The following is a 27,135-nucleotide window of genomic DNA, read 5'->3' on the forward strand; positions in this document are numbered from 1 at the left end:
AAGTTCTGGAAATTAGTTGTTGAGGATCACAGCCCCCAGGGTAAGGTTTGTAAGTTATGCCTTGGGGGTATATAAGGTTTTAATAGAAAGTCTTGTTGTCGAAATTTCAAAAAAGGCTCAGTCGATTGGAAATTGGGATAGCTATTGCCCTTTGTAACAGTCAAAAGTAGTTGGAGACCCCCCCCCCCACGCTCATCATTCCCCCAAAAGACACAATTTCCTGGAAATTGTGTCTTTGAGAATTATGACCCTCCACCCATAGCCATCATGACAATAGTCGTAAGTTATGCCCTTGCGGCATATAACGTTTTTATAGAAAGTTTTGTCGTAGAAGCTAGAAAAAGAGCTCATTCGATTGGAAATTGAGAGGACTAGTGCCTTTTTTATTTTCGAAAGGTAGTAGAGGGCAAATGTCTGCCTGCTCGCCTGTCATATCCCCAAACACTTCCAATCAAAATTTTAGAGATAGCCATTTTGTTCATCGTATTTGAAAGGTCTTATGTTCTTAGGGATAGCAAATCCCCCCAGCCCTCAGGGCAAGGGTTGTAAGCTATACCCTGGGAGTATGTAATGTTTTTATAGAAAGCTTGGTCATATAAACTTCGGAGGGTGCTCTTTGGATTGGTAATCAGACGCTCTAGTGCTCTTTTTAAGATCAAAAGTTATGGGAGAGCAGCTACACCCCCCCACACACACACACACACACACACACGTCGTATTGTCCCGAAATGCATCTAATAGAAATTTTGAGATAGTCATTCTATTCAAAATTATTTGAAAAAAAAACGTTTTCTAAAGAGTTAAAGAGGCTGAGTCACAAGCTCGAACCTTAAAACGTACATGGATTAGGAGGTACAATTGGGGGGCTGCCGCCCCCAAACCTCCCGCTTTTGCAGCCTTTAAAAAAAAAAAACAAGTTTTTTAAACTGAAAGTAAGGAGCGACATTAAAACTTTAAACGAACAGAAATTATTCCGTATATGAAAGGGGCTGTCCCCTCCTCAACGTCTCGCTCTTTACGCTAAAGTTTGACTTTCTCACAACTCTATTTTTGTTAAACAATAAAAAACTTTAGCGTAAAGAGCGAGGTGTTGAGGAGGGGACAGCCCCTTTCATATACGGAATAATTTCTGTTCGTTTTAAGTTTTAATGTCGCTCCTTACTTTCAGTTTAAAAAACTTGTTTTTTTTTTTTTTTTAAACAGGGAAGGAGTGGTCGGATTGAGCTGAAATTTTGAGGATTAGCTCCCAGGCCCTAGGAAAGCTTATCCTCTAAATTTCAGGCTGTGGTGGGAGGGTTGAAATTTCCGGCCCACTTTCCCCCATGAAGATAAAGTTGGAGGGGGTGAAATTTTGTATGTTTCTTAGTTTGAGCTTAGGCTACAAAATGCGATCACCGCCGTCTCTCTGCGACTGCTAGGACAGGAAATCGCTTAACATTGTGGTGGGTCGCCTCTTTAAAGAGGCACAAGTGTGGCTCCTTGATAGTCTAAATATCATATGACAAGTCTTTTGGGGTTTTAACAAACCCAAGAGATTAGAAGTAAAGGTTGTAAGTTATGTTTAGGGGGTATTTAAGGTTTTTATACAAGGGTTGGTTGTTTAACTTTAGAAGAGGTTAATATAAAACGAACAGAAATTCATTGAAAATAAATATTCACCAAAAACAGTTTTCCAAAAAAATTAAAGAACTCCATTGAACTAAAAATAAACAAAAATAAAATCAAATAATATACCAAGCATACAACTACCACCAATCAGTATCAATAAATAAATGAAACCCAAAACAAACAGAAATTAAAATAAATAACAGAACCCAACTTAAAAACGAGCGGAAATTAATTTGAGAAGGGTTCTAAACCCCCGTGCTTTCTAAAAGCCAGAATATAATTTGTACTTTACTGAAAAAATTTTATTAAACGTTTACGGTTTAATAACTTTAAGAAATTGAAAATTAATTAAGATTTTAAGGAATAAATATCAGCATATGTATATTAAACTGACAATGCACATTTTTTCATTAAATTCATTTGAGTTTTTTTTTGTAAAGTAGAATTCATATTCTGGCTTTTAGAAAGCATAGGGGCTTAGAACCCTCGTCAAATTAATTGCTGCTCGTTTTAAGGTTTACTCTGTTATTTATTTTAATTTCTGTTCGTTCTGGGTTTCATTTATTTATTGATACTGATTTGTGGCAACTGTATACTTGGTAGATTATTTGATTCTAATTATGTTCATTTTTGGTTTAATGGAGTTCTTTACTTTTGTTGGAAAACCTATTTTGTGAAATTTTGTTTTTAAGTAGTCAATTAAAACGTCAAACAAAAAGGGTCAATTAAACCATTTCCAAAACTTGGCTGATCTAAACCAAAATGGTGTGTCCGAAAAAATGAATTTGACCCGTAGTCTATTTTGTTGTTCAAAATAAATTTTGGATAATTTTTAGGTCACATTAAACCAAAAGCCGCCTGAAGAAGATAAGGAAACAGCTTCTAATTCAAGTCACATGTCTCCTGGAGAAGAGGAATCCGTTTCGGATATTCTTGGTATGATTTTCTTTGAAAGTTGTTTAATTGCATTTTAACAGACTCAACAAATATTACACCTCTCAATCTCGAGAACATCAAATTGTAGAAATTAAAAAGCATTTCTGTGGTATTATTAAAAGCATCTAGAAAAAGCATTCATGTGAGCATTTATAAGTATTTACGTAGTATTTCGTTGAGACGGCTACGGTAGCAGTTGTGTTGTCATTCAAATAGTGTAGAGGACTTGAGTGGATGACTTTTATGATTTTGGTGAATGCGATGAGTAAAGTAGGGCCCTGAATAACCCCTTGAGGAACCCCAACGTTCATCAAATGGCTATGGAACGTTTTACTATCAAGGGTTACCTTCATTTAAAGATTATTTGATATAATTCTAACTACCTTGCAGAACGATCGAGAAAATATATCATTTGAGCCTCTTAAGAACACCTCTACGCCAAAACATCTCCTCTATTCTAGATTTCGGGCTATATGGACTTCCTCATATCAATTCGTTGCACCTGCTGTTTTATTTAGGGTCATCAAGCCATCTGTGTAATCTAAATCTGTGAGACTTTTAAATTATGATCTCCTCTAAAATATATTGTGTTCTCTCCTAGAACATTTTGTGTTCTACGCATTCATATTATTCTCTATATAGCCTATAGAATGTATTATGTTCTATGGCACTGCTTTCCTCCATGGGTGATTGCTTATATAAGTGATGACAAAACATAGCTCTTGTCAAGTTCTGAATCCCCACGAGATTTAATTCCAGATTATATGCCTTACTCGTAGAATCTGAGTTACGTATGTAAGACACGTAGAATTACACCTTACTCGTAGAGTTATTATAATTTTAAAATTGTTTAATAAGGGTGGCCTATTCTAAATTCTTTTTGAGAAATGACCAGGAAATTCAGTGGCCTTGGCTTTCCAATTTGAAAATCTGTGAAGTACGTAAATTTGGTAACTTATAGTGGAATGACCATAGTAGTATAATTTAGTATAGAATGATAGTAGAGTAGTGAAAAAAGACATGACGGGGTTAGACTGGGTTTAAAAGGTTAAAGCTTTTCCAGTTTTGTGAGATGGTTTTGGGTTTTCGTTCTGCCATAAACTCCCTCCTCTGTCTCTGTCCCCGAAAGGTTAATCCTGCTTGCATAGCTTCACAGTGGCGTTAGGGTGGACCTTTCATGATTTTGCCTAACCAGAACCGTGCGCTAATGGCGCTTTAGGATGGCCTTGAGGAGTGGTGCCCATTAGGGAAATTATAGCCTAGTAAAAAGCACAACATTAAAATGGATTTTGACTCATGGATTATTCTTCTGGAATTTTTTTTTTGCATGCGTGGGCAAAAACCTCTTTTTTGGCTGAAAAACCTCTTCCTTGCTAATTTATCTACTATTGGCTGGCTTCCCATAGTAGTATGATTTTTGAAGTCATGAGTATATAATGAGTTAGAAGTAATAATCTTGTGATTGCTTGTGTGGGATTTCGACTCTTGTTGATAGAAGATCATCGCCAAATCTTGGAAATTAGTTTGTGACCGAGTTAGACCAAGGATTGCACAAAGCCTTCATTCATACTGTAGGTACCAGGGAGGTCTTGCTGTCAGGTTGATCTAAGCCGGCTTGAGTGCTTTCTTTTGGATTTGAAAAAATGTATTAGTGTCCGTCTTGCCCTGGTTTGTGAAACAATAATAATTTCAATGATTGAAATTTGGAAATTGCCGCTTGAAATTTTACAGTGTTAGAAAACAGCTATCGCAATAAAATTTTGACTGACCAATTTAGACGTTTTGAATTGGTCTTTTTAGGAGTTTCAGATATTCATTTCCCAGGGGTAGGGACACATGAAATTAGGTGATAATGAATTTACTTACTCAGGCAGGAAGTATGGGGTGCACTGACAGGGAGTAGGGCTCATGATGAATAAGAAAGCTTTCAAGCCTTGCTTAGGTTTGAAATGTATTAATAATAAAAGGCTAGTTGCTAGCAGACTAAAAAACTGCCAGGTATCATTCATAGTAGTATATGTCCCTGTGGAACCGGCTAATAGACATAGTAATGACTCAGATGAATTTCACTTACAGTTACAGGAACAAATAGACAGGATCCCAGGAAGAGATATAGTGTTTTAATAGATGATATCCTGGACTTGGTGAATTTGGCTTAAGAAAAGAAAATAGTAATGGTCAAACTGCTGCAATTTTGTAGGTATAACAGTCTTAGTTATAATCAATGCAGTATTTGGTAAAAAAATGGCCTAAATAGCCATTGGTATTTGGTCATAAAATGACCTTTGCTCATAAATGAGTACTCACAAGATGGTAAGACAACTAACCTTATTCGTTATTTTATTGTAAACAGAATACTGGCAGGATCGCTACAAGATTCTAGGGTATATAGGAATGCTGTTATTGATTTTAAAAGTAAAGATCACCATCCAGTAGTGTCTAGGGTTAAACGAAAGCTGAAATTTAGGATGGGTAACTACTTTCTGGGAAATTATGACGTTCTGAAACGTGGGCGCTTTGAAAGTCCGAGGAAGATTTGTTAGATCTTTTCCAGAGGATTTGTCTATGGATTCTTTTGGGGATCCGTGTGACTGACCGGATTTCAAACTGTAAGCTGTTCGAAAAAATGCGGCTTTATTCCGTTTTCTACGGGTATAATGATAAAAAGGCGAAGATGGGATGGACACGTTCTGGGGATAAAGTATGACATGTTGTTAAAGATCATCCTTTTTGGCCAACCGCCTAGAACCAAAAGAAAAACAGTTTGTCTCGAATGGCGTGGGTGGAGGTCGTAAGGAAGGATTTATTTTTTTGTAGGGTGTAAAGAGTGAGGTTTTGAACAGATTGAGGGGAAGGAAGAGCTTGTGTAGCTGTGTTGGCCACTTGTGGTTTGAGGCTACTATGATTTGTTAGTAGCAGAAGTATATAGAAATGAATAAATATTGTGGACTGCACGCTCTGCTTAAATCTTTTATTGATGAAAAGTTGTAAAAGTGACTTGTAAATTTCAGAAATAAAATAAAAATAATTTTTTTTATTAGTATAAACTTTTTTTGAGCTAAAACTTTTTTTTGAGTGAAAAATCAACTTTTTTTTGAGAATTTAATCTCAAATTAAGTTCTGACTCCCCGCCAGACTAACTACTACCCTTACTTCTATCGTCAATTGGAGTTACATTCACTTTTGCTCGTAACACTATTTGCTTTAACATATTTTAACAGAGTGCCTTACGATTAGGGTTATGAACCAATAAGAGTCACACCAACGCAAGTGTTATGATGATAAAATCTTTCAACGATCCATGCATAAAAAAAATTGCTTGATATAGTCGATTTTTAGTTAGGTATAGTTAGGCATATCAAAGTATTCCTTTTATTTTGTTTTTTTTTTTTTCCCGAGACTATTAGATAAAACAATTATTTAAAAAAGCTAAAACTTTGTTGTGATTCTTTTTTTTTTTACTAAAAGATTAAATATTGATTTTCGCTCCTGTATGATAATGCAAAACTAAAATATATAAAAGAAGAAATACTCACAACAATATGCGGCCAATAAAAATAAAATGCTAAATTTTTCAAAACAGTCCTGGCATCCTTACTCCAGCGAAGTTCAACCAGGACTGATAAATACACAAAAAAAAGATAAATAAAGTGAAGTAAAACAAGGTAATTCATTGAAATAAAAGGAGAATAATTAAAAACACGTTCTTATTCCTAATCCTGCCTTTTTGGCAGCTAACTTAAAAGGTCTTTTCGTGACCGGTTCTATGTTAATGTCTACTGTTTTTTTGTTTTTTTTGTGAGGTCGTTTTTAATCAAATTTGTGTATAGAGCGTTTAGTGAATATTTCCCAAAATTTCTATTTAGGAAAATATTATAATTAGTATTAGGTTTTATTTCAATTGCTTATTGAACTACCTGATTTGTACCTAGATCATTGCTAATAAGGGTAGATTCTTCAAAAAGTATTTTGTGGCTAGGATTTTCAAAGACATGACTGCCTAAAGCAGAATCAAAAGAAACAGTAGCCATATTAGAATTTAGAGCTTTGGTAATATTATCTTTATGATTTTGTAGGCGTTTCTCTAAATTCTGGTGAATTCCACCTCAAATCATGTTCTACCTGCATAGTAATCAATTTGGCGAGTAACTGGGGTTTTATCTTTACCAGAATTTAGGAAATTTATTATTTTGAAATTATTGTTAACTACTACATACAGATTATTTTTTGTGCACACTTTTATAAGATTCGTAGTGATTTTCGGGATATAAGGGAGGTAAATTATGTTTAAATTATGTATAAGGGAGGTCAATCTGCTCTTTTAATATAAATGTCACGAAAGATAAAGATGGCTCATTAAATAAAAAAATTTATGATTTTGACATTTTTTTTTTGCAAAAACATCTACGTCCCGCCAACTCCGTTAACTTTCAACGAAGAAGTAGCCACCATATTTTTTTCACCACCAATGCCTAAAAAAAAAGGCCGACCGTCTGGGGTCCTTGCATGTTTTATTAAATGATTAGTTACTCCTTTTTCGCCTATCTTATTGCATTCCTCTGATAACATTATGGCAATACGACTTGGTCATCTTGTATATTTCCCTGCGATCAGAAACGTCTAGCTTCACTTACTAAGTTTTCTAATGCCGGCTCATCCCTTAAAACTCTGTTATGCAATATTGAAAAGCATGGGTATCGTTGGCTATTGATAGGTGACTTCAATTGTGATGTTTATAGCTCTTCTACTCGTGCCAACTTAGTTTTAGATTCGTTGCCTCAAGGTTACCGAATAGTACCCAAAGCTCTTAATTACAGTTATATTCATAATAGTGGTGCTGTGACCAATATTGATCATTGTATCTGCTCTGCCGATGTTCCCTGTTCTGTCGTTAATGTTGACGAAGACGACTGTAATTTTGACCGCCTTCCCATTTTCTTTGCAGTGACATTAACCGATGATCCATCTAATCATCCTTGTGCTGCTAATAAAAAATGGTGTATGAAACGAGAATGGAGCAAAGCCAATTGGCCTATATATATTTCTACCCTAACAGCTATGTTGTCCTGCGTCAAGATCCCTTTTAATCTATTGTGCACGAGTGTTTTTTCGCCACAAGCCAGAGTGCAACTGAATGTTTATTATCTTCACTTAGTTAAGTGCATGAAACAAGCTGAGAATGTGGCTGTTCCCCTTGTCCGGGTTAAACTCAAAACTCAAAGTCCAATTTGAATTGAAGACCCGGGTCTTAAAGCCGTCAAAAATCGTGCTAAACTCTGGCTTTGCATCTGGATCGCGTGTGGGCGGCCCTTGCGAGGCCAAGTGTTTGATATAAAGAGTAAGACAAAAGCGGAGTTTAAACCGTACCTTCGTTTGGTTCGATATAATGGTGCTGAGTTCCCTAAAAGTGCAGTACAATGGAAAGAAGCCATTAATACGTCTAAATTTGATTCATTAGGGACTAATGATGTTATCCCAGTTTCGTCTTGGCTTTGGCATTATGCAATTTTTTTTTGTAAGATTGAGTATAGTGTTCATTATCATTTTCAGTGCTTAATTTCTAAATTTTTGCCACCTAAAGTTTTGCAACGTCATGTTTTTCCTGTATTATCTCAAAGTATTGTTAATTGTATGATTAAACTTAAGTCTAAATCGAGTGATCTTGATGGGATTAACGCTCACCATTTACGTTGTGATTGTCCGGCACTAGTCGCTCAGCTCCTGATACTTTTTTAGTTCTGTTTATCTTTGTCAATGGTGCCTGACTCCTTCCTTTGCGGAACGGTAACTTCAATTCTTAAACGCGGAAGAGACCCTTTTGATTGCAGTTCATATAGGCCCATCACTGTTGCTTGCAATATTAGTAAGGTTTTTGAATATGTTCTGCTCCCATATATTATTGAACGAACTGCGAATGACTCTAACCAATTTGGATTTCAACCTCGTATTGGGTGTCAACATGCGCATAAGGTTTTAGCTTCAACTCTTTATGATGCCCAGTCTAAAGGTTATGAATTACATATTTGTGCTTTGAATTGATCTAAAGCCTTCGGTGGTATTTGCCATGCACAAATGTGGCAATCTTTGTCAGAGTTTGGAGTCAACCCTTCTGTCATAAATGTACTTAAATTTTGGTATAATAATTCGTTTCTTGGTTTAAAATCTGGTAGAGGGTACTGCGGTAAACCAGTTCAATCTGGAGTACGACAGGGTGGGGTGCTATCACCTTACCTATTTAATGCTTGCATTCAAAATGTGTTATTAGGAATCAAGCCTTCGTATTTTTATAATTTATCTGATGTGTCTTATATTGCGTATGCGGACGACCTGCTAGTTTTAAGCTGGACCAAGTCTATTTTGGCATTATCTGTACAACATATTTCTATGATGTTTCAGAATGTTGATCTGTTTTTGAATCTTGATAAATGTGAATATCTATTTTTCAATCCCAAATCATCAGCTCGTAATTTGTCCTGTGGATCCTCAGTAATTCGCAATGTTACGAATTTACGGTGGTTAGGAATTAGTATTTGCTCTACACTCCCTTTTTTGCGACTCCAGGTTCTGCGAGATGTTAAGAAAAGCCGAAGATTGGATATGCGAAAGTTGTACCGTGCAAATTTTTCCCGCCAGTTTTAGCTAAAATATATTCTACATATTGTGACCATTCTGTCTTGTTTTTAAGTGGAATGTATTTGTTATTGAATAAGAATGATTTGCGCCAGATCCGTATCACTTATTTTAGCAAATTTTATTGTACCTTCCCACATCATATCGTAATACACGTATTATTGAGAAGTATGGTGTTACCGACATTATCCAATCGTTTGAATTGCTTAGTAATAATTTGACAAGAAATGCCTTTGTGTCCCTAGGCCCAAACCATAATATTATGGGTCATAAATAAATTATTACTAATAAGTAAAAAAGGATACCCATTTCCAAAAAGTATATCCCTGATAAAGTTTAGTTCTGCTGTGATACGAGAATTAGGACTAATGTTTAGGGCACGACCAACGAGAGAGATTACGACATATCATTTAACTTGTAAATGAAATGAAATTTGAATAAAATATTCATTCAAATTATTTTCACTGTCTTACGAAAAGAATTCCCTATTGTTCTTCTTGTTTTTGATGTTTGTGATGGAAAGGCAGTGTGGCCTTCGTCGCTATTTACCGGGGTTAATGAAAAACTGTAAAAGCAATTTATTCTACACAATCTCATCTGGGTTTTCAAATAAACAATAGTAATTATAAATAAAAGTAAGATCAGCAAGTAAAGAGTAAGATAAAAGTAAAACCAAATGTAAATCAAACTCTTTATTTAAGCTAAGACCATGTTTTTAGGTAGCGGTAGCTATTAATTTAATATGAGTTGTAATTAAATTGCAATAACATAATATTACAATTTAATTGTAATAATATGAAATTATAAGTAAATTAAAAGCTAACGGGCCTTTTTTTCAACGATGGGTTTCAAACAAACTACACGAAAGTGCTACCAAACTTTGGTGAGCACCAAATACTCACCAATGTGCCAAGATCCTGATGTGCCAAGATTGGTATTCAAAGCCTACCATTTCCTGGCAAAAAGACGGTTTCCAAAATAAAAGGGAGCTGTCATTGTCTACCACCTATATGGCATGATTAGTCCAAATATATCCCTCAAAATGTTGGGGGGGGGGATTCTCTACCTCTTCCTCTCTATTCTTTCGCTACTTACCTTATTTTAAAGTAAATTGGTACTAGTGCATTATGCGGGCATCGCTATATACTGTATCAAAGAAACCAGTCATGAAACCCGTCAAACTGCTATTTCATTAGCAGACAACGGGTGATTTGCTTGATAAACTGATGGCAAAGTGTGGTTTCTCAATATTTAAACGATTGTTTTTTGGGGTTTAGGAGGGGAAAAGGTTAGGTTGCGTATTTAATATATTCTATTCTTTACTCCAGTGATATCAGGATATCACTTTTATGTATCTACAGCTAGGGATAGGATCTTACAGCCCACTGCCAGGTGGAACATTGAAGGGAAAACTTTGATGATAATCAAAGTTATTGGGGGGGGGGAGGTACCTAGACAATGGTCAGATCAGAATGAAAAAAAAAATTGCAAAAGAACAGCCTAAGGAGTAAGATCAGAGTCCTTAGAATTTCATTAGATTCGTTTTTGCCTAAACATGGTAAATCCTAGCCCAATAATTTGCTAAGAAAAAAAAATAAAAAAGAGAGGCATAATCATAGTAACTAAAGAGACTTCGAGGTTTCATAGTCTCAGTGAAGTTCTTAACGTGAATACTTTTTGGATATCATCATTTGTTTAGTTAATATCAACCTCTTTTTTATGAAGAATCACAAAGCAATATCTGAACACCAGCCGTATATCTGTTTCTGAATATGCTTAACGTCAAACAACTTAAATACCTGTATGCAGCAATGTGGTATTATGATATTCCCTCATAAAAAAAAACTGTTTACCAGGTTTGGGTATAAATAAGACTCTCTCGTTTTTCCCGTCCACCTGTCACCCTTCAGTTTTTTTTTTTTTTTTTTTTTTTTTTTTTTTTTTTTTTTTTTTTTAATATAGAGAATCAGGAAACAATATTGGAAACGAAAACCTAATATCTGTTCTGGGATATAATTAAATTCAGATTAACTTTTGTAATTAATAGAATTAATTTTTCGTTTCCACTGTTCGTTATGTCCATCGTAAGTTTAGGCTTGGCTTAAATAATCATAGTACGTCTGAATTTTCATTTAGATACTAGATCCCTTATTTAACAAATAAACTCAATGGAGTAGAAAGATCCCCAGGTTTTAAGAGACATTAATCTTTCGATTTTTTTTTTTGTATGGATTTAGGGAATGAGGAACAATAAATTCTAGCCTGAAATCTCTTTGTGGTGTTGTAGTGTTGGGCTGACCTCCTTGGTTGTCTTCTCCTTTGTGCTTATATCTTTTTTCGGCATTTTTTGCTTTGGTTGTGTACTGGGTTGCAAAAACGCTCAGTTCCTAAAGTGCCACGATTACCAAAATTTGTGTCTTACACAGTGATTTTCGTTGTTATAGTAAAAAAAATTTACTATAATTGTGCTAAAATAGCATTATGGTGGTACAGCTGGCAACCCTGGTTGTGTATGACCGACATACCAGGAGTGTAGCTGCTCCCTCCATCATGTATACTTTTAGATAAAATACCTATATCCTGAATCAGAAACGAAATAACCTATGTCCAAATGGTAAATTGAAAATGTATCGTTATGAGATTACATAACAATCGAAGTGATTTTTGGTATTATTAGGATTATAGAAAGATTGTGTCTTTTTAGTGAGATTGAAAGATGCCGGAATGGATAACGAAATATGTTGGCTTCAAAGCTGCCTCTTAACCAATTGTGCTATGAAACTCCAAAAATTTGACGAAGAAAGGCTGTACACTGAGCCCATTGCACTTGTTGCTAATGGTAAGTCACTCTTTCTAATTATTTGACAGATCTTGTTTTTGTTTGTGTTCGGAATTTTATATTTAGTTTCGTTAAATTTCAAAAGTTATATTATGGAAGATTAACACTTCAAATTTGCCGATACTATAAACAAACTGAAAGTCAACAGATTGTCTTTTGTTGAATTTTGACGATTGACAAGTATTGTCTAATTTACTGGAATTGTTTCCACATATTGGTTTTAATGTTTTGGCTTGGGAATACTGGTGAAATATTGGACATGAATTCTGACCTTTAGTATTTTGTAACTATCAAAAGAAAAATCCTAGAAAATTTTTATGCCTTTTTTTATACTTTGTAGCGTGATTCGACTCTTAAAAACTGCTCTGACTCATCGTATTCTGAACGTCTCAGCCGTGGTAACAAAAGCTTTTCAAAATGATATTTATAATCCACTCCCTCAAGTTCGGCTTGGGGGGGGGGATGCATCAAAAAGTGTATTTTGATTCCAAAATATCCTAACTTTGATTGACTTGGGGAAGATCATGAGGTGAAATTTATATCTTATCCCTCCTGATTCGTGGGAAGGTTTTTGGTCTACGCCTTTATTGTTGGTTGGGGGGGGGGGAACGCTGTATCAGTCGGTAAAAATGAAACCAGCCCTTAAAATCCATTGCCCTCTTCCAAATATCATGGCTAGTGAGGCCTCTGGTTAGTGCTTGACGTAATTCGATAGGTAGTTACTCATACTACTTAGTCGCAACCTGTTCTTTCTGTGTTATCTACCTGAACTGTAGTACAAGCCATTTAGATAGATCATATTATGTGTGCTAAACCTTGACCTGATTTAAATTGGCTAACTTTCTTTTTAAGTGTGGTGGAATTTTAAGTTCATGGTTCAAATTTTCTTCTAAGTAAATAACTAAGCTGAAATCTTAAGGAATGATTGGAGACCTACTTTTTGGTCAGATAGAATTAGAATTGCTGAACGTCCTATTATCCTTTCGTATTCAATTTGCTTATACCATGATGCCTACTTTGACCTCTAATCTAAATATTCTTATTTACGCAGAGACAAAAAGTTCGATGCCCATTGTACCATTTACCGAAGAACAAGAAGCAGCGCTAAGATGTCTTCCTTTCTTGCGATTGGTCAGATGTTTAGGTTTAGATCCGCCTCTTATTCCTGCCAGAATTTTCCCACGTATACCTCATTCTTGGGACGCTGATACATCATACTCAGTGGCACTTCAACTTGGGAATGTTCAAGAAGGTGGTGCGTATTATTCAGCATAATTTGTTCTTGTGGTCAAGTTTGTCGATTTTGATTATGTTACCCTGACTGGTGTAGATTTATTGTATTTGATTTAATACATTTTTATTTGAGGTGATTTTTACCCGTTTTTTACTATTTATGTTTGAATTTAATTTTCGGTACCCCAATTGAAGGAGCTCATAGTGAGGGTTTGCTGCCAAAATTTCTTCATTCTATTTTAGCTTGATTTGAAGGTTGAACCTTGAATATTGCTTAAATTTTCTTATTGATTGATATAAAATTTTATTGAGCTCTAGTATTGTAGATCATCCTACAGAAAGAAGAAAAAACGCTACACAACAAAAGTTCAAATTTTGAAATATGAAAAACTTCTGAATAGTCCTTCAAAACTATTCAAAGTGGTTAAGTTGTATTATTTGGCGATTTTCCCATTTTTTGACTCGTTTTCCTCAATTCGCCGAATTTTTTTTCGTACTTTTGCACATAAATTTGATAGTTTAAAAAAAAATTTCTTAACTATTTTTCAACAACATCTAAATATTCAATTATTTCTAAATTTAATCAGTATATTAGTTTCCGGCGACAGTGCAATAACACAACATCAAAATTCCCCCTCCTCCCTCTTGTGTACTCCTCAAATATAAATAAAACAACAACATAAACAGGTGATTGGGTAAAGAGAAATGTAAAAAATAATGACTAGACATTTGACAAGATAAAACAAGATCAATAAGCTCTTTAACTGTTTTTTTTTAACTCGTAACTCGACTTTTTCATTTATGTATTTATAACTTAGATCAGTTTGATGTCCATGCGAAGTAAAACCAATCCGTTTTGATCACTCGTTTTCACGTATATTGATATATTCTGAAAAAAAAATACTAGTTTTTAATCCATTTTGAAATCAAGTTTTCATTTTTTATTTCATTTTGTTTAATTTATTATTCAAACTTTAAGTTTGTAACGTCTATGTGACGCTGCGTTGTCTAGGAATTATCAATTTTGTTGTAGTATAGGAAAGTGACTCTGTTTTTCGCTGTTTGTCGCTGTTTTCTTAATTTAAAAATGCTACTAATACTGTTAACTCTCTACAGCTCCAAGCTGCCTTAGGCCAACGCAGCTACTCGCGCTCCTCCTTCCCAATCTATTCAAAATCTTCCTCTTTACACCCTCCTAAGAAGTTCCAGTTTCCCTTAAATATTACCTTGCAATATAACGCCACCCCATTCGGAGACGATCTGCTTTTTGTTTGGCCTGAATGGTTGACTAACAGGTACGATCTTTGGTAATCTGTCATCCTTCATCCTCAGAGCATGGCCTAGAAATTTTAGTCTTTCTAAAATTTATATTTTATAAAAATATATTTTTATATATAATATATGGTAAATATATTTACCAAAGAAGGTAAATGAAGCTGTCCACTTGATTGGTTTTCTCGTTACCAGGGCTTGGATTTAGTCCCTAAAAGTCCCTAGGAAGTCCCTTCTTTGGGGCTGAAGTCCCTTTTTGTGCAGAAAGTTCCTTAACGCTCCCAGAAGTCCCTAAAATCCTCTATTTGGGAGCATAGTATACTTGAAAACTGAAGCATTATATTTTTGAAAGATCCTCTTTAGATAATATAGCTTCTTCACAAATCCTGTTGTATTGATCTCCTGGTGACACCGTTGCAGTTCAGAAAGAAGCAACAAAACAATGGGAACTTTTTCTCTGGCCAAAGTGTCTATTAACTGTTGTAAACATTTGCAAGATAATATCCTGTGGCTTCAAACAATGAACCATACTAGTATGAATTTGTTTGAATTGACTTGTATTCCAATGGTACAAATTACATATTCTTTCCCTCTAAATGTTAGATTATAAAGCAGGTAGAGTTAATAGTGAGAAGAGCACCATGAGTGAACTATACCATGAGTGGAATATGAGAAGAGGAGTGGAATATTTAGATAGCAAAAATCTTATACCCAGTGTTTTTCCTGCTGTATTTAAACCTACATGTCTTTCAAGTCTCCAAAATTTATCAAGGAAAGACAATGGAACATTGCAAATTTTATCGTTCCTGGTTGACTAAAGGAGACATCAGTGGCAGAAAGATAGACGAAGGTTGTACGATTGGTGATTATGAGTTTTCTTATACCGCACAATATGCAGGAAAAACCTTAGCTGTCGCAAAAGCTTTTACACCTTGAATCAGCATGCTTCTTTTAACAAGCTCAAGAAACAATTTGTAATCCATCTCAGTCCGTTACAGTTCCGATTATGTGGATCTCCTAGACAATAGTCCCAATTAGAAGAATCATCAGCTAGCATTGGAGGTAAAACTCTTGTGGTGTTTTGTGACAAAGGTGCAGCGTACAAAGCATAAATCATCTGGCTACTCAAGTCCTTGCAAGCTTTGATGCCCGTAGCTTTGTGTGATGGAATCATTGATATCTTTGAAGCCATTTCCCCGGTAAGCTACTGCCCGGGATGCTTATGAGTGTGAAGAGAGCTATGTACTTTATAACTGATGCATTTCACAAAGACTGTAAACAGATTCTTATGAAGGACATGGGTGAAGCTCACTTTGTTCTTGAATGAGACAAAACTACAAACAGTCAAGGAAAAAAGACCTACAGATTGTTGAGATCAAGTTGTGAGCTACCATCTTACAAGCAACTGGTGGGGACGTTGTAAAAAAAGATGATTTCATGCATTGGGAGCGAGAATTTACCTCTTGAAAGACTAATAAGGATAGGCAACCATGGGCCTAATGTCAATAGGCATGGTTGCAAATGAATGCATTGAAGAAGAAAAAATCTTCAAAGGAGCTTGCGAACATTAAAATGTGTAGCATCCAAGTGGTGCACAACCCATTCATGAAATAGCTCTAGGAATTCACAGAGAAGTCCTCCTGCTTCGTATTCATCTTAAGGCATTTTTTCGTTGACTGCAGAATGCAAGAATTTTTGAAAATGCCAGAAAAAGAAATGTCCCATACAATAGTTTCATTCAGCATGTCTCAAAAAGACAGCTGACTTTGGGTCCTGCTGTTTACCGAGTGATTGATCAATGGTCGGCACACTTGAAGTATTTTTAGCACTACGGAGCATCGAAGAAACACTTGAAGACTATCACGTCGTCAGCAAGGTACCTCAAAATTGTAAGCTACCTAAAAAGAAAATATATGCTTGCAGAACTCAAATTTGTATTCATCGTCTGAGCTTTTTAAGAAACTCACAACAGTATTTCAGAAGAACGGACCCGTTGTGCAGGTTCTTCACGCCAAATTGGAAAAATTACTTCTCACTGTTTTGGGAATACTTCTGAAACCCAACATTTTATTTCTGCTGATGAAATTTCTACTAGTTTGCCTGAGAACTTGGACAACTATTTGTAGAACACTATTGTTGGTGAGTTGGTTGAGCTTGCGTTAGATGCTCAGAAACTCAACTTGGCAGAAAGACAAGGTTTCCGTCAAAGGGCGTGAAGGCATTTTAAGGCAGCTGCCAAACACTTGATCAAGAATTGCCTAATTTCTTCTAATATCCATGTCGAAGCGCTTAGGTGCCGAGATCTCGCGGAAAGGAAAAGAGCTAGATGCTTATCTGATTTAGTTGTGCTTGCTTGAGAGATCCTAATAAGAGTAAGTATTGACAATGTTAGAAGTGAGAGGATATTGCTGCAAGCCTAGAACTCTGTAGAACCAACGCCATCACGCGTCGACCATTACTAGCATCAAATCTTTTCTATGAAGGATGTTTTTGGTGGGAAAAACTATACCCTTTTGATGAATCTTGTAAAAGCTGCGTTGAGATTATCGCATGGTAGTGCTTATGTAGAGAAGAGTTTTTCAACTCCTAAGTTATAGTTAGGTGAGTTTAGGACTACTTAGGACAAAGTGGCTATTTCAAAATTTAAATTGGATATATTTGGGGAAAAAGCGCCAGAGGGAGGGGGAGCTGGTAAAAGTTTCGGAAATTATGTCCTTGAGGATAACAACCCTCCACAGCCCTCAGGGCAATGGTTTTAAGTTATGCCCTTGGGGTATATAGGGTTTTGCTTTTATGTTTTTACTCTTATAACTTTAATAAATCAAATAATTTTAATATTTTGATTACTAAATATCAGTATATGAAGTATATTAAACTGACAATGCACATTCATTTGTATTTTTTCAGTAAATTGCGAATTTTGTTCTGGCCTTGGGAAGACATAGGGGTTTTGCGCCCAACTTATGTTAATTTCTGCTCGTTTTGAGTTTGACTCGGTTATTTTTTGTAATTTCTGTTCGTTTTGAGTTTCATTTATTTATCGATGCTGATTTGTGGTAGTTTCGAGCTTGGTAGATTATTTGATTTTATTTTAGCTCATTTTATGTTTAATGGAGTTCTTTACTTTTCTTTGAAAAACTTGTTTCGTGGAAAAAGTTTTTTAAATTAATTTCTGTTCGTTTTTTATTGACATAGTCTTTTCAGGGAAAAAGAAAATAACACTTTAAATCTTTTGTTTTTTAAGACTTTATAGTTTGGCCGGCTATATGTATGCTGGAGAAAAATTTTCAGCAAATTTTAACAACATACACCATTTTGAAAATCTGGACACAAATAGTACTGTTTAACTTAGTTTCATTACTCCTCTAGTTGACCTGAAATGGAAAACTTGATACCATTGGCAAAAAAATCTGTTTACTCTCTTTGATTGCTTTGATACACTTACGCTATTTTGATTTGTTTAAATTTTAAGTGCAGAATTAGTCCCGAAATTTTGAACATAATACCCTCAATTGTTTATGGGATAGTGCTCATATGCATTACGGGGAATTAGTATTAACACACTGCATTTTGGTTTGATCTTAAGGCAACAATTAGTTTTTAAAAATATTGCGCAAATGAGAAGGTGGAGGTTTGTGTAAAAGCCTCCTCAAAAATATATTTTCTATCTGCAAATCAACTACGCTGAAAAAAATGACTATTTTGCGGGGGTGTTTTTGGGCGACAGATGGGCGTGGGGGGGGGCTAGTTGCCCTCCAATCACTTTCGACTATTAAAAAGGGTACTAGCCTTTTGAATTTCCAATCAAATGAGCCTGTTTTGAAGTTTCTACGACAACGCCATCTATAAAAACCTTATATGCCCCCAGGGAATAACTTAAAACCCTTGCCCTGAGGGGTGTGGGGGAGTGTCCTCCTTAAAAACATATTTTATATCTAGAAAATAACTACGCTGAACAAAATGGCTATCTCAAAATTTTGATTGGATGTGTGGGGGAATGATGGGCGGGGGGGGTGGGGGGCTAGTTGCCCTCCTATCACTTTCGACTATTAAAAAGGGCACTAGCCCTTTGAATTTCCAATCGAATGAGCCGTTTTGAATTTTCTACGACAACGCTTTCAATAAAAAACTTTAAATGCCCCCAGGGCATAACTTACAACCCTTGCACTGAGGGCTCTGAGGGGGTTATCATCCTAAAAGACAAAATTTCAAGAATTTTCAACTACGTGAAACAAAATGGCTATCTCAAAATTTTAATTCGATGTGTTTGGGAAAATGGTGGGCGTGAGAGGGCCGTTAGTCGCTATCCAATCACTTTCAACAATCAAAAAAGGCACTAGCCCTTTCAATTTCCAATTGAATGATCCCTTTTGAAGTTTCTACGACAACGCTTTCTATAAAAAATTTATATGCCCCCAGGGCATAACTTACAACCCTTGCCCTAAGGGCTCTAGGGGGAGGGGTTGTCTTCCTTAAAGACCTAATTTCCTAAATTTGCAAATACGTTAACAGAATGGCTATCTAAATATTGATTGGATGTGTTTGGAGAAAAAATGGGCGTGAGAGAGGGGTTCGTTGCCCTCAAATCACTTTCAACTATTAAAAGGGTACTAGTCCTTTGAATTTCAAATCGAATGAGTCCTTTTTTAAGCTTCTACGACAAAGATTTCAATAAAAAACATTATATGCCCCCAGGGCATAACTTATAATCCTTGCCCTGAGGGTTGTGGGGTAGTGTCCTTCTCAAAAATATGTTTTCTATCTGGAAATCAACAACCCTGAACAAAATGGCTATCCCAAAATTTTGATTGGATGTGTTTGGGGGAATGACGGTCGTGGGGGGGGGGGGGGCTATTTGCCCTCCAATCACTTTCGACTATTAAAAAGGGTACTAGCTCTTCGAATTTCCAATTGAATGAGCCTGTTTTGAAGTTTATACGACAACGCCTTCTATTAAAACCTTATATGCCCCCAGGGCATAACTTAAAACCCTTGCCCTGAAGGTTCTGGGGGAGTGTTCTCCTCAAAAACATTGTTTCTATCTGGAAATCAACTACGCTGAACAAACTGTCTATCTCAAAATTTTGATTGGATGTATTGGGGGTAATTATGGGCGTGGGAGGTGGGGCTAGTTGCCCCCCAATCACTTTCGCTTATTAAAAAGGGTACTAGCCCTTTGAATTTCCAATCGAATGAGCCTGTTTTGAAGTTTCTACGAGAACGCTTTCTATAAGAACTTTATATGGCCCCAGGGCATAACTTAAAACCCTTTCCCTGAAGGTTCTGGGGGAGTGTTCTCCTCAAAAACATTGTTTCTATCTGGAAATCAACTACGCTGAACAAAATGGCTATCTCAAAATTTTGATTGGATGTATTTGGGGTAATTATGGGCGTGGGGGGGGGGTGCTAGCTACCCTACAATCACTTTAGACTTTTAAAAAGGGTACTAGCCCTTTCAATTTCCAATTGAATGAGCCTTTTTTGAAGTTTCTACGACAACGCCTTCTATAAAAACCTTACATGCCCTCAGGGTATTACTTAAAACCTTTGCCCTGAGGGTTGTGGGGGAGTGACCTTCTCCAAATATATTTTCTATCTGGAAATAAACTACGCTGAACAAAATGGCTATCTCAAAATTTTGATTGGATGTGTTTGGGGGAATGATGGGCTGGGGGGGGGACTCTAGTTGCCCTCCAATCACTTTTGACTATTAAAAAGGGCACTAGCCACTCCAAATTCCAATTGACTGAGCCCTTTTCAAAATTTCTGCGATGACTCCCTCGATACGAAGTGTCCGGGTATGGAGTAAAAACCCCAAACAAAACAAAAAAACAAAACAACACATTTTGCCCACATCGTTCCCACATAAATAAATGTGCCCACATAAATAAATGAAACCCAAAACGAACAGAAATTACAAAAAAGAAACGAGTCAAACTCAAAACGAGCAGAAATTAACATAAGTTGGACGCAAACCCCTATGCCTTCCCAAGGCCAGAACAAAATTTGCACTTTACTGAAATAAATATAAATGTTTTTACTTTTATAACTTTAATAAATCAAATAATTTTAACATTTTGATTAATAAATATCAGTATATGCATATTAAATTGACAATGCACATTCATTTTTTTTTCAGTAAAGTGCAAATTTTGTTATGGCCTTGGGAAGGCATAGGGATTTTGCGCCCAACTTATGTTAATTTCTGCTCGTTTTGAGTTTTACTCGCTTATTTTTTGTAATTTCTGTTCGTTTTGGGTTTAATTTTTTTATCGAAGCTGATTTGTGGTAGTTTCGAGCTTGGTAGATTATTTGATTTTATTTTTGGTCATTTTTCGTTTAATGGAGTTCTTTACTTTTCTTTGAAAAACTTATTTTGTGGAAAAAGTTTTTTAAATTAATTTCTGTTCGTAGTTTGGCCTGCTATTTGTATGCTGGAGAAAAATTTTCAGCAATTTTTAGCAACGTACACCATTTTGAAAATCTTGACACAAATAGTACTGTTTAACTTAGTTTCATACCTCCTCTAGTTGACCTGAAATGGAAAACTTGATACCATTGGCAAAAAAATCTGTTTACTCTTTTTGATAGCTTGGATACATTTATACTATTTTGATTTTATTCAATATTGAGAGCAGAAGTGCCCTCGAAAGTTTGAACATAATACCCCTAGTCGTTTTTGGGATATTTCTGAGATGTATTGGCAATTAGCAGTATCACAGTGCATTTTGATTTAATCTTAAGGCAACATTTAGTTTTGAAACATAATGGGCAAATGGGAGGGAGGAGGTTTGTGTAAAATCCTCCTCAAAAACATATTTTCAATCTGGAAATCAACTACGCTGAACAAAATGGCTATCTCAAAATTTTGATTGGGTGGGTTTGAGGGAATTATGGGCGTGGGAGGGGGGGCGAGCTGCCCTCAAATCAATTTCTACTATCGAAAAGGGTATAATCCCTTTGACTTTTTCATTAATTGAGCCTGTTTTGAAGTTTTTACGACAAAGCCTTCTATAAAAACTTTAAATGCCCCCAGGGCATAACTTTAAACCCTTGCCCCAAGGGCTCTGGGGGAGTGTCCTCCTCAAAAACATATTTTCTAGCTGGAAAACAACTACGCTGAACAAAATGGCTAACTCAAAATTTTAATTGGATGTCTTTATGGCAAAGATGGGCATAGGGGGGAGGGGGGGGCAATTTGCCCTCCAAAAAAATTTGACAAATAAAAAGTGTACAATCCCTTTTAATTTACAATCGAATGAGCCCTTTTGAAGTTTTCTATGACAACGCTTTCAATAAAAACTTTATATGCCCCCCAGGGCATAACTTACAACCCTTGCACTGAGGGGTCTGAGGGGGTTATCATCCTAAAAGAAAAAATTTCCAGACAACTACGTTGAACAAAATGGATATCTCAAAATTTTAATTCGATGTGTTTGGGAAAATGGTGGGCGTGAGAGGGGCGTTAGTCGCTATCCAATCACTTTCAACTATTAAAAAAGGCATAGCCCTTTCAATTTCCAATCGAATGAGCCCTTTTGAATTTTATACGACAACGCTTTCAATAAAAACGTTATATGCCCCCAGGGCATAACTTACAAACCTTTCCCTGAGGGCTCTGGAGGGGGGAGTTGTCATCCTTAAAGACATAATTTCCAAAACTTTCAACTACGTTGAACAAAATGGCCATTTAAAAATTTTGATTGGATGTTTTTGGGGAAAAGGTGGGCGTGAGAGAGGGGTTAGTTGCCCTCAAATTACTTTCGACTATTAAAAAGGGCACTAGTCCTTTGAATTTCAAATCGAATGAGCCCTTTTTCAAGTTTCTACGACAAAGATTTCAATAAAACCTTATATGCCCCCAGGGCATAACTTATAATCCTTGCCCTGAGGGTTGTGGGGGAGTGTCCTCCTAAAAAATATGTTTTCTATCTGGAAATCAACTACCCCGAACAAAATGGCTATCTCAAAATTTTTAATGGATGTGTTTGGAGGAATGATGTGTTTGTGTGTGGGGGGGGGGCTAGTTGCCCTCCAATCACTTTCGACTATTAAAAAGGGAACTAGCGCTTTGAATTTCCAGTCGAATGAGCTTTTATTGAAGTTTCTACGACAACGCCTTCAATAAAAACCTTGTATACCCCCAGGGCATAACTTAAAACCCTTGCCCTGAGGGATTTGGGGGAGTGTCCTCCTCAAAAACTTATCTTTGATCTGGAAATCAACTACGCTGAACAAAATGGCTATCTCAAAATTTTGATTGGATGTGTTTGGAGGAATGATGGGTGTGTGGGGGCTAGTTGCCCTCCAATCACTTTCGACTATTAAAAAGGGTACTAACCCTTTGAATTTCCAATCGAACGAGCCTGTTTTGAAGTTTTTACAACAACGCCTTCTATAAAAACATTATATGCCCCCAGGACATAATTTAAAACCCTTGCCCTGATGGTTGTGGGGGAGTGTCCTCCTCAAAAACATATTTTCTATGTGGAAATCAAGTACGCTTAACAAAATGGCTATCTCAAAATTTTGATTGGATGTGTTTTGGGGAATGATGGGCTTGGGGGGCGGGCTAATTGCCCTATAATCACTTTCGACTATCAAAATAGTTACTAGCCCATTGCATTTACAATCAAGTGATCCTTTTTTGAAGTTTATACGACAACGCCTTATATAAAAACATTATATGCCCACAGGACATAACTTAAAACCCTTGCCATGAGGGTTGTGAGAGAGTGTCCTCCTCAAAAACATATTTTCTATCTGGAAATCAACTACGTTGAACAAAATGGCTATCTCACAATTTCGATTGGATGTGTTTGGGGGACGGATGGGCTGGGGGGGGGGGCTAGTTGCCCTCTAATCACTTTCGACTACTAAAAAGGGTTCTAGCCCTTTGAATTTCCAATCGAATGAGCCTGTTTTGAAGTTTCTACGACAACGCCTTCTATAAAAACCTTATATGCCCCCAGGGCATAACTTAAAACCCTTGCCCCGAGGGTTGTGGGGGAGTGTCCTCCTCAAAAACATATTTTCTATCTAGAAATCAACTATGCTGAACAAAATGGCCATCTCAAAATTTAGATTGGATATGTTTGGGGGAATGATGGGCATGGGGGAGGGGGCTTTTTGTCTTAAAGTCCCTTTTGACTATTAAAAAGAGCACTCGCCCTTTTAGTTCCCAATCGAAAGAGCCCTTTTCCAAGTTCCTACGACAAAGATTTCAATAAAAACCTCAAAAGTCCCCTTGGCCAGATTTTTCACCCTTGCCAAGGGGGTTTTTGGTGAGCGTACTACTCCAGAATGTTATTTTTGTCTGGAAAACAACGCCGCGTAACAAAATGGCTATTACCAACTTGTTCTTGGATTTTTGTGGGGGAATGATGGGCGTGGGGGGGGGGCTAGTTGCCCTCCAATCACTTTTGACTATTAAAAAGGGTACTAGCCCTTTGAATTTCTAATCAAATGAGCATGTTTTGAAGTTTCTACGACAGCGCCTTCTATAAAAACCTTATATGCCCCAGGGCATAACTTAAAACCCTTGCCCTGAGGGTTGTGGGGGGAGTGTCCTTCTCAAAAACATATTTTCTATCTGGAAATCAACTACGCTGAACAAAATGGCTATCTCAAAATTTTGATTGGATGTGTTTGGGGTAATTATGGGCATGGGGGGGGGGGGGTTAGTTGCCATCCAAAAACTTTCGACTATTAAAAAGGGCACTAGCCACTCCAATTTCCAATCGAATGAGCCCTTTTCGAAGTTTTTGCGACGACTCCTTCGATACGAAGTGCCCGGGTATGGAGAAAAAAAAAAACATTGTGCCCGCATCGTTCTTTATTTAGGCAGCGCTAGCGCGCTGCCTATGAAGGATAACCGTATAGGCTTCGGAGAGGGATTATTGGATTGCTAATCTAAAGTTTTAGTGCCCTTTTTAAAAGTCAAAACTATCAGAGGGCAGCTATCCCCCCCCCCTCCCCACACACACACACCCACACAAACACGTCGTATTTTCCCAATGTGCATCTATTAGAAAATTTGATGTAGTTATTCTATTCAAAATAGTCCAAATATCATATAACAAGGCTTTTGGGGTTGAAACAAACCCTCAGAGTTGGGGGCAAAGGTTTTAAGTTATGCCCTGAGGGTATCTAAGGCTTCTATGGAAAGGATGGTTGTATAAACTTGAGAGGAGGCTCATTTGGTAGAAAAAATTGGAAGTTCTAGTTCCCTTTTAAGAATCAAAAGTGATGGAGGACTACTAGATCCCCCCTTCCCCCTGACTACCCTTCTGTTCACCAAACGAATTTGATTGAAATTGTGAGATAACGATTTCGTTCAGAATAGTAATAAGAATATATAGCAATGCCTCTAGGATTGACACAATCCCCCAGTGCCCTGGGGATAGGGTTGTAAGTCATGCCCTGGGGGCATTTAAGGCTTTTATGTAATGGTTTTCGTATATCGTATAAACCTCAGATGGGGCTCATTTGATTAAAAATTAGAAGATATTAAGTCCTTTTTAAGAGTCAAAAGTGATTTTAGGGTGACCACCACCCCCCCCCTCCCTCACGCCATCATTTTCAAAGGTTGGAGACAGTAATTTTGTTCGTCGTAGTTTAAGGGTCCGGAAATTCTGTCTTTGAGGAAGACAATCCCCCCCCCCCCTCCCCACAGCTCTTAAAGCAAGGGTTGTAAGTCATGCCCTGGGGCATATAAGGTTTTTATAGAAAGGGTGGTCATATATACTTTGGAAGGGACTCATTAGATTGGTAATCTGAATTTCTAGTGCCCTTTTGAAGATTCAAGGTGATCAGAGCGACGCTATCTCCCCCCCCCCCCCACCACACACGTCTTGTTTTTCCAAGATGCATCCCATAGAAATCTTGAGGCAGTCCTCGTATTCAAAATAGTCCTAAGGACATATAACAATGCTTTCAGGGTTAATACAAACAACCACAGCCTAAGGGTGAGGGTTGTAAGTTATGTCCCTGGGGCTTTTAAGACTCTTATGGAATGTATGTTTGAATGAACTTTAGTTGTGGTCCCCAACTACCCCTCTTATCACCAAAAGTATCTTATTGAAATTTGCGATGGCTATTTTGTTTGTAATAGTCGAAACAACATATAACAGTGCCTCCAGGGTTGACACAACCTCCCAGAGCCCTAAGGCAAGGGCTTTAAGTTAAACGTTTGGGGCATATAAGGTTTTTTATGGAATGGATGGTCGTTTAAAATTTAGGCGGGTACCATTTGATTTGACATTGGAAGTTATAGTGCCCTTTTTGAGACTCGGAAGTAATTTTAGAGCTTCCATCACTCTCCCCACGCCTATCATTTCCCAAAACAAAAATCGGAACAAAGTTTTGAGACATCAATTCTTTTCAGCATTATTGAAATGTTCAATAATAAGGCGTTTAGTGATGTCCACGTTTCGGTATTAAGTTGGAACTCTCAGAGAATGCTTAAAAGGGAAGATCAATTGACCAAAATGCAATATGTGCACACTACTACCAATGCAACATTTACTAATTCCATTGCTGCTATTGCTATTGCTGTAACGGCTACTTCTATCACAACTACGGTTAAGGTCAAGAGCACTAAGATGAAAATTTCAAGAAGTATATGAACATGCATGTTATCAAAAGGGTATATCGACAATGGCATAGCAATGACTAATTGTATTAAGTTGAATAGTAATACTACTGCTTTGACTACTATTACAACTATACGTAAGAGTAAGAAGGTGAAATTTTCAGAGAATATTTCTGAAAATTTCTGTTGTACAGATTACAACCTGCCATCCGTATGCAGGTTGTCAAAAGGGCATGCATCTTAGGAACAGTTTCGTGTGTGAAATTAAAACTTCAGGGCTTATTGCGGGGGATGTTGAACTAACCAAAAGACAATATTTGCATCAAAGTACTACTCCTACAACTACTGCTACTACCATTATTACTGCTGCTTTTACTACAACTACAGTTACGACTACTACTGTTAACTCTACTCATACTGCTATCATTATAACTACTGTTGCTACTGCTTCTGCTAATAAACCTAAGGGTATTAAGGCGACAAGTTTGGTCAATATTGACACTGTATTGAAATAAATCGAAACACGTTATGCCCACATAGGTTGCCCAGAGGACTTATCAGTAATGCTTCTGTAACGGTTGATGGTATTAAGTTGACAATTTCATCGTGTGTTGAAGGGAATGACGAAAAAAAGGGCTTCTATGTGCATACTGCTACTCATGCTACTACTGCTCCTACAAATATTGCTACTACACAAGCTAAGGGTATTAAGGTGAAGCTTTCAAGGAATGTTTAGGTGGATGTTTAACTAAATCAAAACAAACTATGATTATGTAGATTGTCAAAAGGGTGACAAAGTAATGTCACAATAACGGTTTACATATTAAGTTAGACCTTTCAAGGTAAGTTGTGAGGGATTTTGAACTAGCCAGAAGACACTATGTGTATACTTTTGAAACTACTTCTATAGATGACATTAAAGGCATTAAATTTGAAACGCTTAGGGGGCGTTTCATATTAAACTTAGGGGTGAAAAAACTATTTACATGCAAGTAATAAAGCGTATATAAGCAATATAATAGGC

At 36.7% G+C, this 27,135-nt stretch overlaps 1 protein-coding gene across 1 annotated transcript in view; it reads left to right on the forward strand.

The window, feature by feature from the left end:
- tim (timeless) overlaps positions 1 to 27,135 on the forward strand; it is a 173,607-nt gene that overhangs the window by 141,222 nt on the left and 5,250 nt on the right. The window contains exons 13-15 of the mRNA XM_089104130.1: positions 2,445 to 2,544; positions 11,879 to 12,013; positions 13,065 to 13,268. Of these exons, the coding sequence (XP_088960256.1) occupies positions 2,445 to 2,544; positions 11,879 to 12,013; positions 13,065 to 13,268 (439 nt within the window). The remainder of the gene's footprint in view (positions 1 to 2,444; positions 2,545 to 11,878; positions 12,014 to 13,064; positions 13,269 to 27,135) is intronic.

The sequence above is a fragment of the Artemia sp. Qi Xiang Cuo genome, chromosome 18 (genome assembly GCF_049724085.1).
Source record: "Artemia sp. Qi Xiang Cuo chromosome 18, ASM4972408v1, whole genome shotgun sequence".
NCBI classification, from domain to species: Eukaryota; Metazoa; Arthropoda; class Branchiopoda; order Anostraca; family Artemiidae; genus Artemia; species Artemia sp. Qi Xiang Cuo.